The following is a 15,048-nucleotide window of genomic DNA, read 5'->3' on the forward strand; positions in this document are numbered from 1 at the left end:
AATTGAAAAATATAATCAAATAGAAAAGTCATTTTCAATTGTAGTAATATTTCAAAATATTACTTTTTAGAGTGTTTTTGATCAAATACATGCAGACATATGGTGATCATAAAATAAATCTTTTCTCAAAAAATTCAACCCTAAAGTTTTGAATGCTAATGTAAATTCAATGCAATGCAACATTTCTCATCACACAGATCAGTTCCAAACAGGACGTCGTATTTCTCATCACTAAATATGGTTACATTCATCTGTACGACCTGGAAACGGGCACCTGCATCTATATGAACCGAATCAGCGGAGAGACCATTTTTGTGACGGCACCCCACGAAGCCACAGCTGGAATCATTGGTGTCAACAGGAAAGGACAGGTATGTGTTGAAAAGGGCCACAATGTTTACAGTTTTCAGGGAAATTCGACCTTCAAATGGCTTACTTACAGTTGTCTCTGCATGTTAAGCTGGGTTAGGAGGAAGGATATTAACATTGAAAAAATGACACGCTCTAGCTGTAATTAGTGTCGGTATTTCAAATTTCTAGCAGCTGTGTCACTTTGATCCTGCACTGTGGAGCTCTATGTGTGCGTTTGGTCGGATCTCCGCTCTGTCAGACGGAATCTGAGGACACAACTCAGCTGATTACCCCAGAGGCAGAACATTTAATACCCCGTCTTACTGAGACACGGAAACCACCCATCCTCCCTCTACACATTTCCCTCAATCTTTCCTAGCTTGAAGCTTTTGTCATTGTTTTCCATCACTGAAATTTTCACTTAACTTATATATAGAAGACACCATAGTTCATAAAAGCATTGTGATGTCATAAATGAGGTCAAAAGGATACATTTCTCCCCGGTTCAGCATGCTGAATCCCAGGACGTTAGATTTATAATATAAATACTTGGGTGCTCACAGTATCTCTGGTGAGTCAACACTCCTTTCCAAAGGCTCTCCTTGTTCACAATGCTCCTTTATGAGCTTGTTAATGGATCCCGCAAGCGGGTAAATAATTTTCCAGCCTTGCCGGAGAAAGTCTTAAATTATGCAGCAGGTGACAGAAAGCCTATCCGATCCATGTCACGCTGAACCTGAAGAGCACTGTTACCTTTCTCAATTATACAGAACCTCCACCTGGGTCGACCAACAATGCCATGCACAACATAACAAAGGTGAACGGCGTAGCGTTAATGCATTGTTCGACTAATAGACTGAAGGGTTATGTGTGTTTTGGCTTACAGTTGTTATTTTGTAGAGCATTACGTAGTTGGGTTACAATTAGTTTATCTATTATTTAACATGTGGTAGTAAGATCTAGTACATAATGGATGGATTCGTTATCGAGTAAATTTCACACTGGAATAATTGTCTGAGTATGATTTATTGAAGTTTAGGTAAAGGAAAAGGTATGCAGATCTCTCTTCCTGCTCCTGTTTCCCCTTCTCATACTGGCATTCTCCATCTTCCTGTGCTCTGCACCACTCAGCACTGGTGGGTGATGAAAAGTCAGGTTCTAACCAGCTGCGTCTGCACTCGTGAGCAGAGTGACCTTGAGAGAGAGCCTTCACTGAAAATAGCTGCAGAGAATGCAAGAGGGAGACAGGCTGAGAGAGAGAGAGAGAAAAAAGTGGCAGTTATCATGTGATCTTGCCGTGGGAGGCATTGACTGGCATCCTAAATCCTTTCACGTTAACAGAGGCGGAACCTGAGCACCAATCACTGCGTGCGTGGGGAGAATGCATCATCAGCTTCTGTGACATCACGCTTTGCCCTCTCATTTTCCCTCGATCAAGCCTACTACACTGTAATACTGAATTGGACTATTGTAACATGACTCTCAATAAGTCAAATGTCTGGTCTGTTAGTACTTCAGCCCCTAGACAGCTCCTATGGCCTGGAAAGTAGAATTTTGTTATGTGATATAAAAAATGTGCAATGGACACACAAAATATTTCTATTATTATTGTGAGATTTGTCGAACTGTTTAAATATATATATATTTCTCATTTGAAAATGAATGGTTATTATACAATGCAAAAATATATTAAATTATTCAAAATGGCTGTGGCATTGTATACATTTAAGCAAACCGGAATTGATATCTTGTCCATTTGAGAACAGAGATACTGGGATGTGCTCTGCGCAGATGTTTGAATTTGTGGTCCTCATCAGGAATGACTCATTATTACTATCATCATCTCCTCAGGCCTTGGGCTTTTATTGACGTCAATGCAGCGTTTCTTCCCTGTTGGCCACTGCAGCCCCTGTCTATCACACACACACGCAAATGTAATCTCTCATTCACTTGCCCTCTCCTTTTCTTTCTCTCTCACTGCCTCTTTGTGGAGGAAAGCTGATAGACACAATGAGCTGCTCTATTTTTACTCCTCTCCTTAGTGACTCTGCCTCCCTCCATCTCTGGGTGAGCTGACCCATATTGTTGGGGGTAGGCCGTGCGGGTTTAACGGAGAGTCATGTGCATCCATGCAGAATAACGGCTGTGACTTTGACCTGCTGATGCCGATCTAGAACACACAGTAGCTTACAAACACTCGCGACATGCAGCAGAGATACAGTGCACTCTTACACTGCACCTTTTTGGTTGCAAGAAATTAAATAGTCCAATAAATTAAATAACTTGCTCTCATTTGTCTAGTTTAATCAGTGTTCATACAAGTTAAGTATGCATTAAACATCATAAATCTGTTTTACTTTGATTGTGTGCGTCACTGTTTCAACCTAGTACAGTAGCTGAAAAAATTGTCCTTCCAGGCTTTAATACGTACTGTACTTCCTGAGAAATATTGCTGAACATCGTGTTTTAACTGGCAACTTCAACTTGTCTCGTGGCCAAATATCTTCAGTAATAATACCAAACTTTATAAGCGTCTCTCAAACGACCTTCTGGCTGGTCAGTCATTTTTAGATGTTTTATTAGTAGCACGTTTTATTAGAAATAAAGATAAGATGCTTGATCAAAGCAGTGACTTGGTTGAAAGAGGACTCCCTCCTCATCTCACTGCACTCCTGCGTCTGATCATGTTACATACTCGAGACGAGCATTAGTATGCACCTTAGCTTCAGTGTGAGGAGGTCAGCTGATACGAGGTGTTATGTTTTCTCATTAAGGGGCATTGAAAGGGGATATTATACAACAGATCAGTTGTGCTCTGTGTGATGGCTTTTCCTTCTGCTTTTATGCAGGTGACCATTAACATTTTCAAATTTGCGGTATTGCTGTGAGTGTGATAACTGTCAAAAATCAGCTAGTTATAGAAACCTTGTGTAATTCAAAGTCTCACAATATAAGAGTTGTTAATTAAATGCTTAGAGTTATATGAGGTTTGGGCACTGGGAATGTCCCTGAACTTCCTGTTTGTACTTCCTTCCTGGTGCTGAATTATAAGCTCTGTTGAGCAAATTTAACAAATAAAGACATTTAAAACAGAGAAAATTTTATATTTTATTATTATTATTATTATTATTATTATTATTATTATTATCATTATTAAGAAATTAAAAATTGATTTTAGCCTTTTGGCATAAAAAAAAGATAAATAACATCAAATACAAATTATTAATTTAACAAATTATTAAATGATCTTTTATTAACAAACAGATAAATTACAGTATAATAATAGTAATAATAATAAAACTAATAACAACAATAAAATGAATGAGAAATAAGAACATTTCTCAGTGTTAGTTGTTCATTCTCCTGCCTTTTCCTGGTCTGATTCTCTATAGCCCCTTTCACACGGCGCGTTGATCCTGGGAAATTGCTGTAAAATTGCTAGAGTGCCTTCTGTGTGAACGCAAACATGTCCCGGGATCGATGCCGGGATGGGGACCTAGTAACATTGCCGGGATCAGTCCCGGAACGCGCTCTTTGTGAACAAAAGCCAGGACCAATGCCGTAAACTCTGTTGCTCTTAGAAGAAAGTGAAAAATTTTTCTTCATCAACAAAGAAATAAAAATGTGTGCAAACTGGAATGAACCGGAGACGAGGAAGCTCCTTACTATCCACGCTGAAGCTGAGATCGTTCGCCATCCTGACGTCACGTGTCTTTACGGGATCTTTACAGGATGTGTGTGAACGCACTCACAGATTCCAGAAAATCACTGGCAGTGTGAATGAACCAAAATCAAACGATCCCGGGACACATTATCCGTGTATTTTCCGGAATCTCTGTGTGAAAGGGGCTTATGTACCAGAAATGTGGTCTGAAAGATAAAATGTCTCACCTTACTGTACATCAGTGTGAATGAAAATAACCAATTGCGAATATAAATCACAAACTGTTACTTTATTGTGTGTATATGTGTGTTTTCTTAGGTGTTGTCAGTGTGTGTTGAGGAGGAGAACATCATCCAGTACATCACCAATGTGCTGCAGAATCCAGACCTGGCTTTACGGATGGCGGTCCGGAATAATCTGGCGGGAGCAGAAGAGCTGTTCGGCCGCAAGTTTAACAACCTTTTTGCCGCAGGGAGCTACTCAGAGGCAGCTAAAGTGGCCGCTAACGCTCCAAAGGTGAGGAGAGCTGAATATTATTTAATAATTATAGCTTGATATTATAAATTAAATAACAACGAATTTGTATTTATGTATTTATTATTAAATATATATTTTGTTGTTGTTTTTTATTATTATTATTATTATTATTATAGTTATATAACAACTATGTAATAATTATTTAAATATATTAAATAATATTCACTTGATTCCACAATTGTAATGGTTGGGCTCTAGTTTATGCATGCATTTGTCATATTTGCTTGCTGACCCACTTCTCTTCATCTTCTTTATCTCAGGGTATCCTGCGCACCCCTGACACCATCCGTCGGTTCCAGAGCGTCCCGGCCCAGCCTGGCCAGACGTCCCCGCTGCTGCAGTATTTCGGAATCCTTCTGGACCAGGGCCAACTCAACAAGTTTGAGTCTCTGGAGCTGTGCAGACCTGTCCTTCAGCAGGGCCGCAAACAACTGCTGGAGAAATGGCTGAAGGAGGACAAGGTATGTGGAGGAGGTCGCAGGGGAGATGGGTTATCTCCACACACACCCACAAGAGCCACTTCCTCTGTACGCATGTTTGTGTGAGAGGCGCAGGGAACAGAGTGTGCTCTTCACATGTGTTTTTTTTTTCACAAACAGAAAGAATGCATCCATATTTTTGTGACAAAGAAAGGGTCTGTGTGAAAACAGACTTGTGTTGATTGTGAGAATGACTGTTTGTGTGTGAATGTGTGTGTGTTTGTCTGTTATCTAAGATGTTTGCTTTAGATGTGATGTCATGTGTTTGTTATGTGGGGCGAGGGGTGTTTGGGTTCTTTCCTTCTGAAGCACAGAAGAGGAAAGTCTTGGGATTTTTTTCCAGCTTGTTTTTTACAATCCACACTCAAAATAACTAAAAATGTTCTTTCTCATAGTCTCAACAAGTAACATCTCTCGGTTTATTGATTGTACTGACGTGATTTGTTGTTCCACGACCATGATTTATTTGGAGAGTTGAGGACCATGATCCTTTGCTCATTCCTGAAATACATTTGAATGGAATAAATGCACACAAAGAACACTATACCAAATATAGATTTCCTTGCATTCAGTGCAACCTTACAATTAAACCTTATACACCACGGTTTAAAAATTTGGGGTCAGTTAGAATTTTTCTTTTTTAAAGGAAGTTAATACATTAATACAAGACCAGATTAAATTGACCTGAAGTGACATTAAAAGACTTTATAATGTTACAAATGATTTATATTTGAAATGCTTTTGAACTGCCCATTGATCAAGTGATACAAAAACTGTATCACAGTTTTCTGTAACTCTATCACAGTTTTCACAAAGATATTAAGCAACACAACTATTTTCAACACTGATAATAATAAAAAATGTTGCTGGAGCTGCAAATCAGCATATTAGACACTGAAGACTGGAGTAATGATGCTGAAAATTCAGCTTTGCATCACAGGAATAAATTACATTTTAAAATATATTAATACAGTAATATACAGTACATATGTTTTTTACTGTATTTTTGAACATTAAAATCTTACCAGCCCCAAATTCTTAAACAGTAGTGTATGCTAAACTATAACCAATATTTAATTTTTATTATATAGAGCACCTTTATTAATTTATGCATATTTCTCACATTCACATTGTCATATAAACTAGCAATCATTAAATAGACTGATGTAAGTGTTAAAAACATAAAATGTACATCATAGGTTAATTTCATTCAGACTCAGTACGGTTCAGTAAGGAAGTCCGTTGTTTTAGAAACGATTTTTGAATGATTTTGAATGAATGACTAAGTGAGTTGAACATGCTAAATAATGAGTTTTGTGTTATTCATAAAAAATAATCGGTTCTTAAGAATCAAATGGATGTGATTTGAACACTGCACTCTAAAATTGTGCTTTTAATGTGTTTTTAACCTTTATTGTGAAATTGTGTTGTTCTCTTCAGCTTGAATGCTCAGAGGAGTTGGGTGACCTGGTAAAGTCTGTGGACCCCACTCTTGCTCTCAGCGTCTATCTGAGGGCCAACGTACCTAACAAAGTCATTCAGTGTTTCGCAGAAACCGGCCAGTTCCCCAAGATCGTCCTGTACGCCAAAAAGGTATGATGACCGATCAGATTTCAAGCTAAATTTGGGCTCAAATCAAACTGGTTTGAAAACATACTCATTTGGTGGTTACAGGTGGGCTACACTCCAGACTGGATCTTCCTGCTGAGGAATGTGATGCGGATCAGTCCGGATCAGGGTCTGCAGTTTGCTCAGATGCTTGTTCAGGATGAGGAACCGCTGGCTGACATCACACAGGTCAGGAACGAAGGAGGATAGGAGATGAAAGTGAAGTTGGGAGGTTGAGAAGAAAGGAACGAAAGGAGTATTTGAAATGATTTAGAGAGAAACTGTGACCCCCCCCCCCCCCCCTCTGTTTTTTATGACTCAATTTAATGAACTGACGTTCACTGACAAACTGCGTTTTTCTCCCAGATCGTTGATGTGTTTATGGAGTACAACCTGGTCCAGCAGTGCACGTCCTTCCTTTTGGATGCTCTGAAAAACAACCGCCCAGCAGAAGGACCACTGCAGACCCGTCTGCTGGAGATGAACCTGATGCATGCACCACAGGTACACAATGCAGAAAAACATACTGAAAAGCATCTTGACACACTTATTGTCGGACTCTTTTCAAGCAAAATGGTTTCTCGCAGGTTGCGGATGCCATTCTAGGAAACCAGATGTTCACGAACTACGATCGTGCCCATATTGCCCAGCTGTGTGAGAAGGCGGGACTTCTGCAGAGAGCTTTGGAGCACTACACTGACCTGTACGACATCAAACGAGCTGTCGTACACACGCACCTGCTCAACCCGGAGGTACCCAACAAGTGTTGACTTCTCTTATCTTTTCATTCATGCCGAATTAAAGTATGACCGTTTTTTTAATCTGTCTCTCTTCATTTTGCTCTGTTAATGTCTGCAGTGGCTGGTGAACTACTTTGGCTCTCTGTCAGTGGAGGACTCCGTGGAGTGTCTGAGAGCCATGCTATCTGCTAACATCAGGCAGAACCTGCAGATCTGTGTCCAGGTGGCTTCCAAGTATCACGAGCAGCTGTCTACCCAGTCCCTCACGGAGCTTTTCGAGTCTTTCAAGAGTTTTGAGGGTAAGAACATCCTTTCATTCCTTCTGTTTTATTATCTGGTGTAACAGGGAAGTTCAACCACTTCGACACGAGCGCTTTAATAGTCATGGAAAACCTGGACATGTCATACAAGATCAATATAATTGGAGTTTATGAAATTATTCTAGATTTCTTTTTTTTATATTTTTATCTGTTGTACTTGAAGGAATAGTTCTCCCAGAAATTATCTCATAATTTACTCACCCTCAAGCCATCCTCGATGTATATGACTTTCTTCTTTCAGCTGAACACAATCTGAGTTCTATTAATATCCTGGCTCTTCCCAACTTTGTAATGGCATTGAATAGTGCATCTGTAGTTTTCGAAGCTCCAAAAAGCGCATCCATCCATCCATAAAAGTAACAAAATACCTTCTGTCACTTAGATATGTCACAATAGGGAAGAAAAGACTCGCAAATCCTCCTTCGTGACTTTAAAGCACTGCTACTATAGCAATGTACATTATTTGCCCATTCGCTACTGTTACCACGACAGGTGTTGTGATAGGGCAGCATGTCAAGCTAAAAACAAATGTTAAAAATGCATTTTGAGGCTAATTTTGAAAGCAAGAACAAGACCTTTTGAGTCAATTCGTTTAATATTTTGATTGCACAAATCTAAAAAATAATCCTTATTCAATAATCAGAAACAACTGTAAGGTTCATAAAGTTCATTCAAAAGCAACAAGACCGAAAAAGAAGTGTTGGATAAACCCAACATTTTTCCTGCAAATATGTATCCCACCTAGAGTTTACATTGCCCATGTAGTTTCATTTGATACATCTGGCTGGCCTAACACTTCTGTTGGCAGACACTGCCAGAAAATCACTCTTAAATGTCTTTGAACTTGTATCTAAACACTCGTGGTCACTCTGCTGGTTGGCTTTCATAGTGCAGACACAATTTGACTGGTATCTTGGCCGTGTAATGGCTCTGTTCTGTGTGTGGAGCAGCATGTAGCCTTCCTTTCTGGGCTAAGTAGGACAAAAGGTTTGGCAATCAGCAGGCAGCAGCACAGGGCCTGCGGCCACCCACAATCCCTCAGGCTTTTCACATGACAGCAAGAGTAAGAGTGCTTTTGACAAGAAGCTAGATTTTAATGGAAATGCAATGCTCATGCAAATGTAGCGGTCTGATCAGTAATTTAAAGGGTTTGCGCACCCTGTCATCATTTACTCGCCCTCATGTCGTTCCAAACCCGTTTGACTTTCCTCTGTGGAACATAAAATAATTTAAAAGGACAAAAAAGCACCATAAAAATATCACACAAAATCTGCACATACAAAATGTGTAGATCAAACCGCAACCAGAAGCCTGTCCAGTAAAAGGCAAGCGTCATTTATTGTTCTGTGCTGGATGCAGGTCTGTTCTACTTCCTCGGCTCAATTGTGAACTTCAGCCAGGACCCAGAGGTGCATTTCAAATACATCCAGGCCGCATGCAAGACGGGCCAAATCAAAGAGGTGGAGCGGATCTGTCGGGAAAGCAACTGCTACGACCCTGAACGAGTCAAGAACTTTCTCAAGGTACTGCCAAGACTCTGTCAGTAAAACCCGTCTGAAACGATCCATTGCCGACCGCAAAAAGCACATTATATTCTCTAGTTTCTCCCCTGTTAAAACTCTTTCCATCTTTGCCCCTCATTACATTTCCTGTTTTGTTCTCTTCTACTGATCTGTCTTTTATCATTTACGTGCAAGCCATTTGCAATTTCAGATGCAAGTGGACAAAATGAACTTTTTTTGTTTGTTTGTTTGTTCTTTTTTTAAGAAGAAAAGTGTGTTTGATCTGGCATTTTATGGTAAAGGAATGTTGTGGGTTTAATGCTAGTTCTATTACTTCTATTAACCGCATTTGTGGCATAAAGTCAATTACCACAGAATTAAAAAAATTGTGGTTACAGTAAGAGGCTATAATGCAAATAGTATTAAAGTAAATATTAGATATACATAATTTTAAAATCAAGCCACAAGATTTAAACCTTAATGATTAAAAATTAAGCTCTTTCAATAGCATTTGTGGAATGTTGATTAGCACATACAATAATTTCGATAACACTTTTTTGTTAAAATTAGAAAACTACATTAGTTAACATGAACTAACAATGAAAAATACTTCTAAAGCATTTATTAATCTTAATTTCTACATTTACTAGTACATTTTTAAAATCAAAATTGTATCTGTTAACATTAGATAATGAACCGTGAACTAACATGAACAAACAATGAACAACTAATAAATGCTGTAAAAAAAAAAATTGCTTATAATTAGTTTAAATAATTCATTAACTTATGTTAACAAATTAAACCTTATTGTAAACTGATACCATAATGGTAAATCATCCCGGTTATAATATTTTTATACTAATTTAATTATATTGTACAGACAAGATTAGTAATAATTCAGTATAGTGAATAATTCAGTGAAGTGCTTCAACAAAAATACAATATTTGTGCTTCTAAACCCTTCAGAATGCTGACCTGATTTACTTCCATTGGAAGCATTTTACTATTACTGTGAAAATAAAATAAAGAAGTAAAATAAATAATGAAAAATATTGAAAATTTTCAAATTAATTATAAGGATGAGTTGAAATGATTCAGTGGTAATCAACATTATGCCACAAATGCTGTTGAAAAAACTTAATTTATTTTGGATTTAGTACATTGTTTTAATGGGGGGGATCCAATACAGATATTCTCTTTTCTTTAAAAAAGAATCCCCATTTAGATCAGGCAGCCATGTTCCTGTAGTTTTCTAGTTTTAGGGAGATGATCTCACTATTTAATCCTCATGGTGGCTGTTGTTATCTCCTGTGCTTTACCCTGTACTTTTTGGATGGTCAGGACTTGTATAAGGTAAAGTCATCCTAAGACTCCTTTTACTTTTATTCCCCTTCTCTTTTCTTTTGTCATCCCTTCTTTTCTCCCGATGGTCAGTTGAAGGATTAATACTGGGATTGGTGTGTGCGATGCACATACAGGGAGGTTTCGTAAAGCATTGACTGCTGGGAACAACCCTCTCTCGGCCTGAACTTGACCCCCTCCCCTGATGATCGTAGCGAGTGACCGGGCTGAGATCGAGCTTGTGGTTTTGTGGTAGTGTGTTGATGTGTGTTTGGCTGTGGTTGATTTGTGGTGGTGACCGTGTTCTGCAGAAATGGAAGCCTTGGGTCTTTTTCAGAATCTATTCCACCAGAGTCAGACCATATAAAGTTGACCTCACAGTTGGACTCTGCCATGCCAGCTTCAGAGGGTGGGTCCGGACAGCCACGTTTTTGTGGAATGATTTTGAGACTTGCTTAAGTTTAAAATAGTCTCGTTTAAGGCTTCACTGCAAACGTTCAGCCTCTGTAAATGTTTGTAGCTTCATGTTTTGAAGGTTGTGGAGGTCAGTCTGTGGTGTTTCTGTGGAGTGAATTGTACAATCCCAGTTCATTAATCCTGTATGTGTTGTAAACTGCACTCTTGTGTGGCAGAAGAATTGTTACATGTTATAACCAGCAGGGGGAGCAAAGCTGCCACATCAAAACCTGAGATGATTCAAGCCTTGTGTTCAGCTATAGACCTTCCTTTTTTTACCACTAACCACTTAATTCTTCCAAAAAACATATTTTTGGACTACTCGATTGCCCTCTAATCTTGTCTTGCCCTCTAAATGTTTTTATTGCTTAAACATTTCATTTTCTTATATCTTTAAATTGTAAATTATTTCGTTGGTTTTTATAGAGCTATGTTTTTATTAAATATATAACATTTTAAATTATGAATCAATTGGTAGGTTTTTACAAAACTATTTTTTTTTATTGCTTTAATATATATATTTTTTAATAATTCGTTACTCTGTAGGTTTTTTTTATTTATTAATTACTTGGTAGGTTTTTGTAGAACTAATCATTTTCAGTAATTTTAGTATTTATTTTTAACAAATACAGTCAAATCTGTTTCATAAGCTTTGTCATCCATACATTTTCAGAGTCTTTCACACTAGACTTTGAGCATGCGAGATTTCTTATGACGTCATGCTCTGCAGCGTCTTTTTCTTAAACACGAATTCAACATATAACGAATAGTAATACACTCAAAATGTAAAAAGAAAAACCTAATCTACTCGACTTCACTGAAAAAATATCGTTTACATGCGTTTGAATGGAAGTCAATGGAACGAAAAGTGCAGTGTGACCGCCCCTTTATACTGAATAATTAATAGAATGTTTTGCATTAAATTTCGTTCTATTGATTAAAAAGTCACTCTGAAACTTTAAAAACCGCCTAGAGTTATTTACAGATTTGACTGTATTACTGAACACATGCCTTTTGTCTGTATGACATCTGATGTTATCTTATCGTTTCCCCATCGTGTTTGACTGACAGGAAGCTAAACTCACTGACCAGCTGCCTCTCATCATTGTGTGCGATCGTTTCGACTTTGTCCATGACCTCGTACTCTACCTGTACCGAAACAGCCTGCAGAAGTACATCGAAATCTACGTGCAGAAGGTGAGGAACCTTTAGTTACACAGTCACAAAGCCTTTGTAGTCACACAATGAACAAAAATCAAATGATAATTTGTACATGTAGGTGAACCCAAGCCGTCTGCCTGTGGTGATTGGAGGGCTCCTCGATGTTGACTGCTCTGAGGACGTCATCAAGAACCTGATCCTGGTTGTGCGGGGCCAATTTTCCACCGATGAGCTGGTGGCAGAGGTTGAGAAGAGAAACCGGTATGAACAATATCGAACGTAAAGTTGTCAAAACAAAGCAATTGAAAGCATGATGCTAAGCTATCTTGGATTCAGATCTATTCCAGGATGCTTCTGTTTATTTTTGGTGATGTTTAATCATTTGTTTGTGTACAGCATGAGAGTTTCCAGATGAAATTTTGATTGCACAAGTAAACACAGAAAACAAACAGCAGTAGCTGTTCTGATTGTTTAACAATGGCGCTTACGTTTGCAATATGGAGTTTGTAATCATTTTGTGAGGAGGAAAAATGACTTAAACACTGGAAGTGGATGTCTGGGGGAGAAAAAAAATGATATGATAGCTTTAAATGAGTTTCTTTTGCAGACTGAAGCTGCTGTTGCCATGGCTGGAGTCTCGTATCCACGAGGGTTGTGAGGAGCCAGCTACCCACAATGCCCTGGCCAAGATCTATATTGACAGCAACAACAACCCAGAACGCTTCCTGCGAGAGAACCCGTACTACGACAGCCGTGTGGTGGGGAAATACTGCGAGAAAAGAGACCCTCACTTGGCCTGTGTGGCCTATGAAAGAGGACAGTGCGACCAGGAGCTCATAAGCGTTAGTAATGCTCAACCATAAATAAGTTTTGAGCCTGTTTATTCCAAGTTCCGTTCAACCAAACAACATGAAATATAAACTATGTGTCTTTATATTTTTCTACACAGGTCTGCAATGAGAACTCGCTGTTCAAGAGTTTGTCCCGGTACTTGGTGCGCCGCAGAGACCCGGAGCTCTGGGCCAGTGTGCTTCTGGAGACCAACCCCTTTAGGAGGCCTCTTATTGACCAGGTACACATATTTATGTGTCGCACTCATCTCTCACAATACATAAACATGGCTCATACAGGAACTGTAAGTGCATGATTGTTATGTTTTATTAATTTCACTTTAATATTGGGTGAAATAGTCTATTTTAAATAGATCAAATTAATGTTATCAAAACTTTGCTGTATTGAATGCATTGTATAAATAATCACCATTCAACTCCACCATCTGGGATGAGTTTTTTTTCCCCCCAATTAGTTTGTTCCAATGCATTCTGGGATTCCTAAATATAATTATGCTACCTTCTGTCTTTACTTTGGGAAGCGTAGTAAAATATATTTTTTTAATTAAGCAGCACAACTGTTTTCAACATTATTTCTGAAAGGATCATTAGACACTGAAGACTGGCGTAATGATGATGAAGATTCAGCTTAGCCATCACAGGAATAAATTACATTTTAAAATGTATTCAAATACAAAAGTTATTTTAGATCGTTTTTTACTGTATTGTTGATCAAATAAATGCAACCTTGGTGAACATAAGACTTTCAAAAACATTTAAAACATACATTACCGACCACAAACTAAGTGTAGATAATGTTTTAGATGTGTTTTATGATTCTCTTTTGACCTTCTTGTATGGTTTTGGAAAGTGCTGGTGTTCAAGTTGTTATTTGTGTCTTTAGGTGGTGCAGACAGCCCTGTCAGAGACTCAGGACCCAGAGGAAGTGTCGGTCACAGTGAAGGCCTTCATGACTGCTGACCTGCCCAATGAACTCATTGAGCTGCTGGAAAAGATCGTCCTGGACAACTCGGTCTTCAGTGAACACAGGTGCATAAGCCCAAAAATATTCCAACACATAAACAGCTGGGCTTTTTTGTGCATTTTCTGTCTTTTACAGACATTAAATTCCTTGCCCAAACAGTCTTGCGCAACATTTTAATGCAAATGAATATTAAATCCTTATCTCATTTAAATAATCCTCATTTCTTTCCTAGAAACCTGCAGAACCTGCTCATCCTAACAGCCATCAAGGCGGACCGCACCCGCGTCATGGAATACATCAACCGCCTGGACAATTATGACGCCCCAGACATTGCTAACATTGCCATCAGCAGCGAGCTGTTTGAGGAGGCCTTTGCTATCTTTAAGAAGTTTGACGTCAACACCTCTGCAGTGCAGGTATATGGTCGAGCCATAATCAGTAAATCTCTCAGCAGCTCTCGTCCTTCACTTTCAAGTAGGCTTGCTAATGTGTTTTATTGAATGGCAGATAAGTAAAGAGCTGATGTTTCCTGTCCTCCTCAGGTTCTGATTGAGCACATCAGTAATCTGGACCGGGCGTACGAGTTTGCAGAGCGCTGTAATGAACCTGCGGTGTGGAGTCAGCTGGCTAAGGCGCAGCTGCAAAAGGGTCTCGTCAAAGAGTCCATTGACTCCTACATCAAGGCTGATGACCCCTCGGCTTACATGGAGGTTGTTCAGGCTGCTGACCAGAGTGGTATGGCCTCTTCAGTTCTAGTCCTAGATAATAAATCATTTTACTTATGGACTTTTTCCTTTGATTCTATATTCACATCTATTTTTCCTGGCTAAGGTAACTGGGAGGACCTGGTGAAGTTTTTGCAGATGGCCAGAAAGAAGGCCAGAGAGTCATACGTGGAGACAGAGCTGATCTTCGCACTGGCCAAAACCAACCGTCTTGCTGAACTGGAGGAGTTTATAAATGGACCCAATAATGCACACATCCAGCAGGTAATGCACAATTGCTTTTTATGAATTGCTTGTTAATTTAATGTGTAATAACAGTGTTATTACATATATTAGTATTATTGGTTAC

General features: G+C 38.8%; 1 protein-coding gene across 1 annotated transcript in view; it reads left to right on the top strand.

Moving 5' to 3' along the window:
- Nucleotides 1-15,048, top strand: part of cltca (clathrin, heavy chain a (Hc)) — a 34,636-nt gene that overhangs the window by 13,858 nt on the left and 5,730 nt on the right. Inside the window, exons 6-22 of the mRNA XM_079861159.1 lie at nt 198-371; nt 4,334-4,531; nt 4,813-5,013; nt 6,472-6,624; nt 6,706-6,828; nt 7,006-7,143; nt 7,227-7,391; nt 7,498-7,678; nt 9,059-9,222; nt 12,070-12,195; nt 12,278-12,420; nt 12,767-13,001; nt 13,109-13,231; nt 13,894-14,039; nt 14,207-14,390; nt 14,517-14,709; nt 14,806-14,963. Coding sequence (XP_079717285.1) covers nt 198-371; nt 4,334-4,531; nt 4,813-5,013; nt 6,472-6,624; nt 6,706-6,828; nt 7,006-7,143; nt 7,227-7,391; nt 7,498-7,678; nt 9,059-9,222; nt 12,070-12,195; nt 12,278-12,420; nt 12,767-13,001; nt 13,109-13,231; nt 13,894-14,039; nt 14,207-14,390; nt 14,517-14,709; nt 14,806-14,963 — 2,805 coding nt within the window. The remainder of the gene's footprint in view (nt 1-197; nt 372-4,333; nt 4,532-4,812; nt 5,014-6,471; nt 6,625-6,705; nt 6,829-7,005; nt 7,144-7,226; nt 7,392-7,497; nt 7,679-9,058; nt 9,223-12,069; nt 12,196-12,277; nt 12,421-12,766; nt 13,002-13,108; nt 13,232-13,893; nt 14,040-14,206; nt 14,391-14,516; nt 14,710-14,805; nt 14,964-15,048) is intronic.

Source organism: Squalius cephalus (assembly GCF_949319135.1).
Source record: "Squalius cephalus genome assembly, chromosome: 24".
Lineage (NCBI taxonomy): Eukaryota > Metazoa > Chordata > Actinopteri > Cypriniformes > Leuciscidae > Squalius > Squalius cephalus.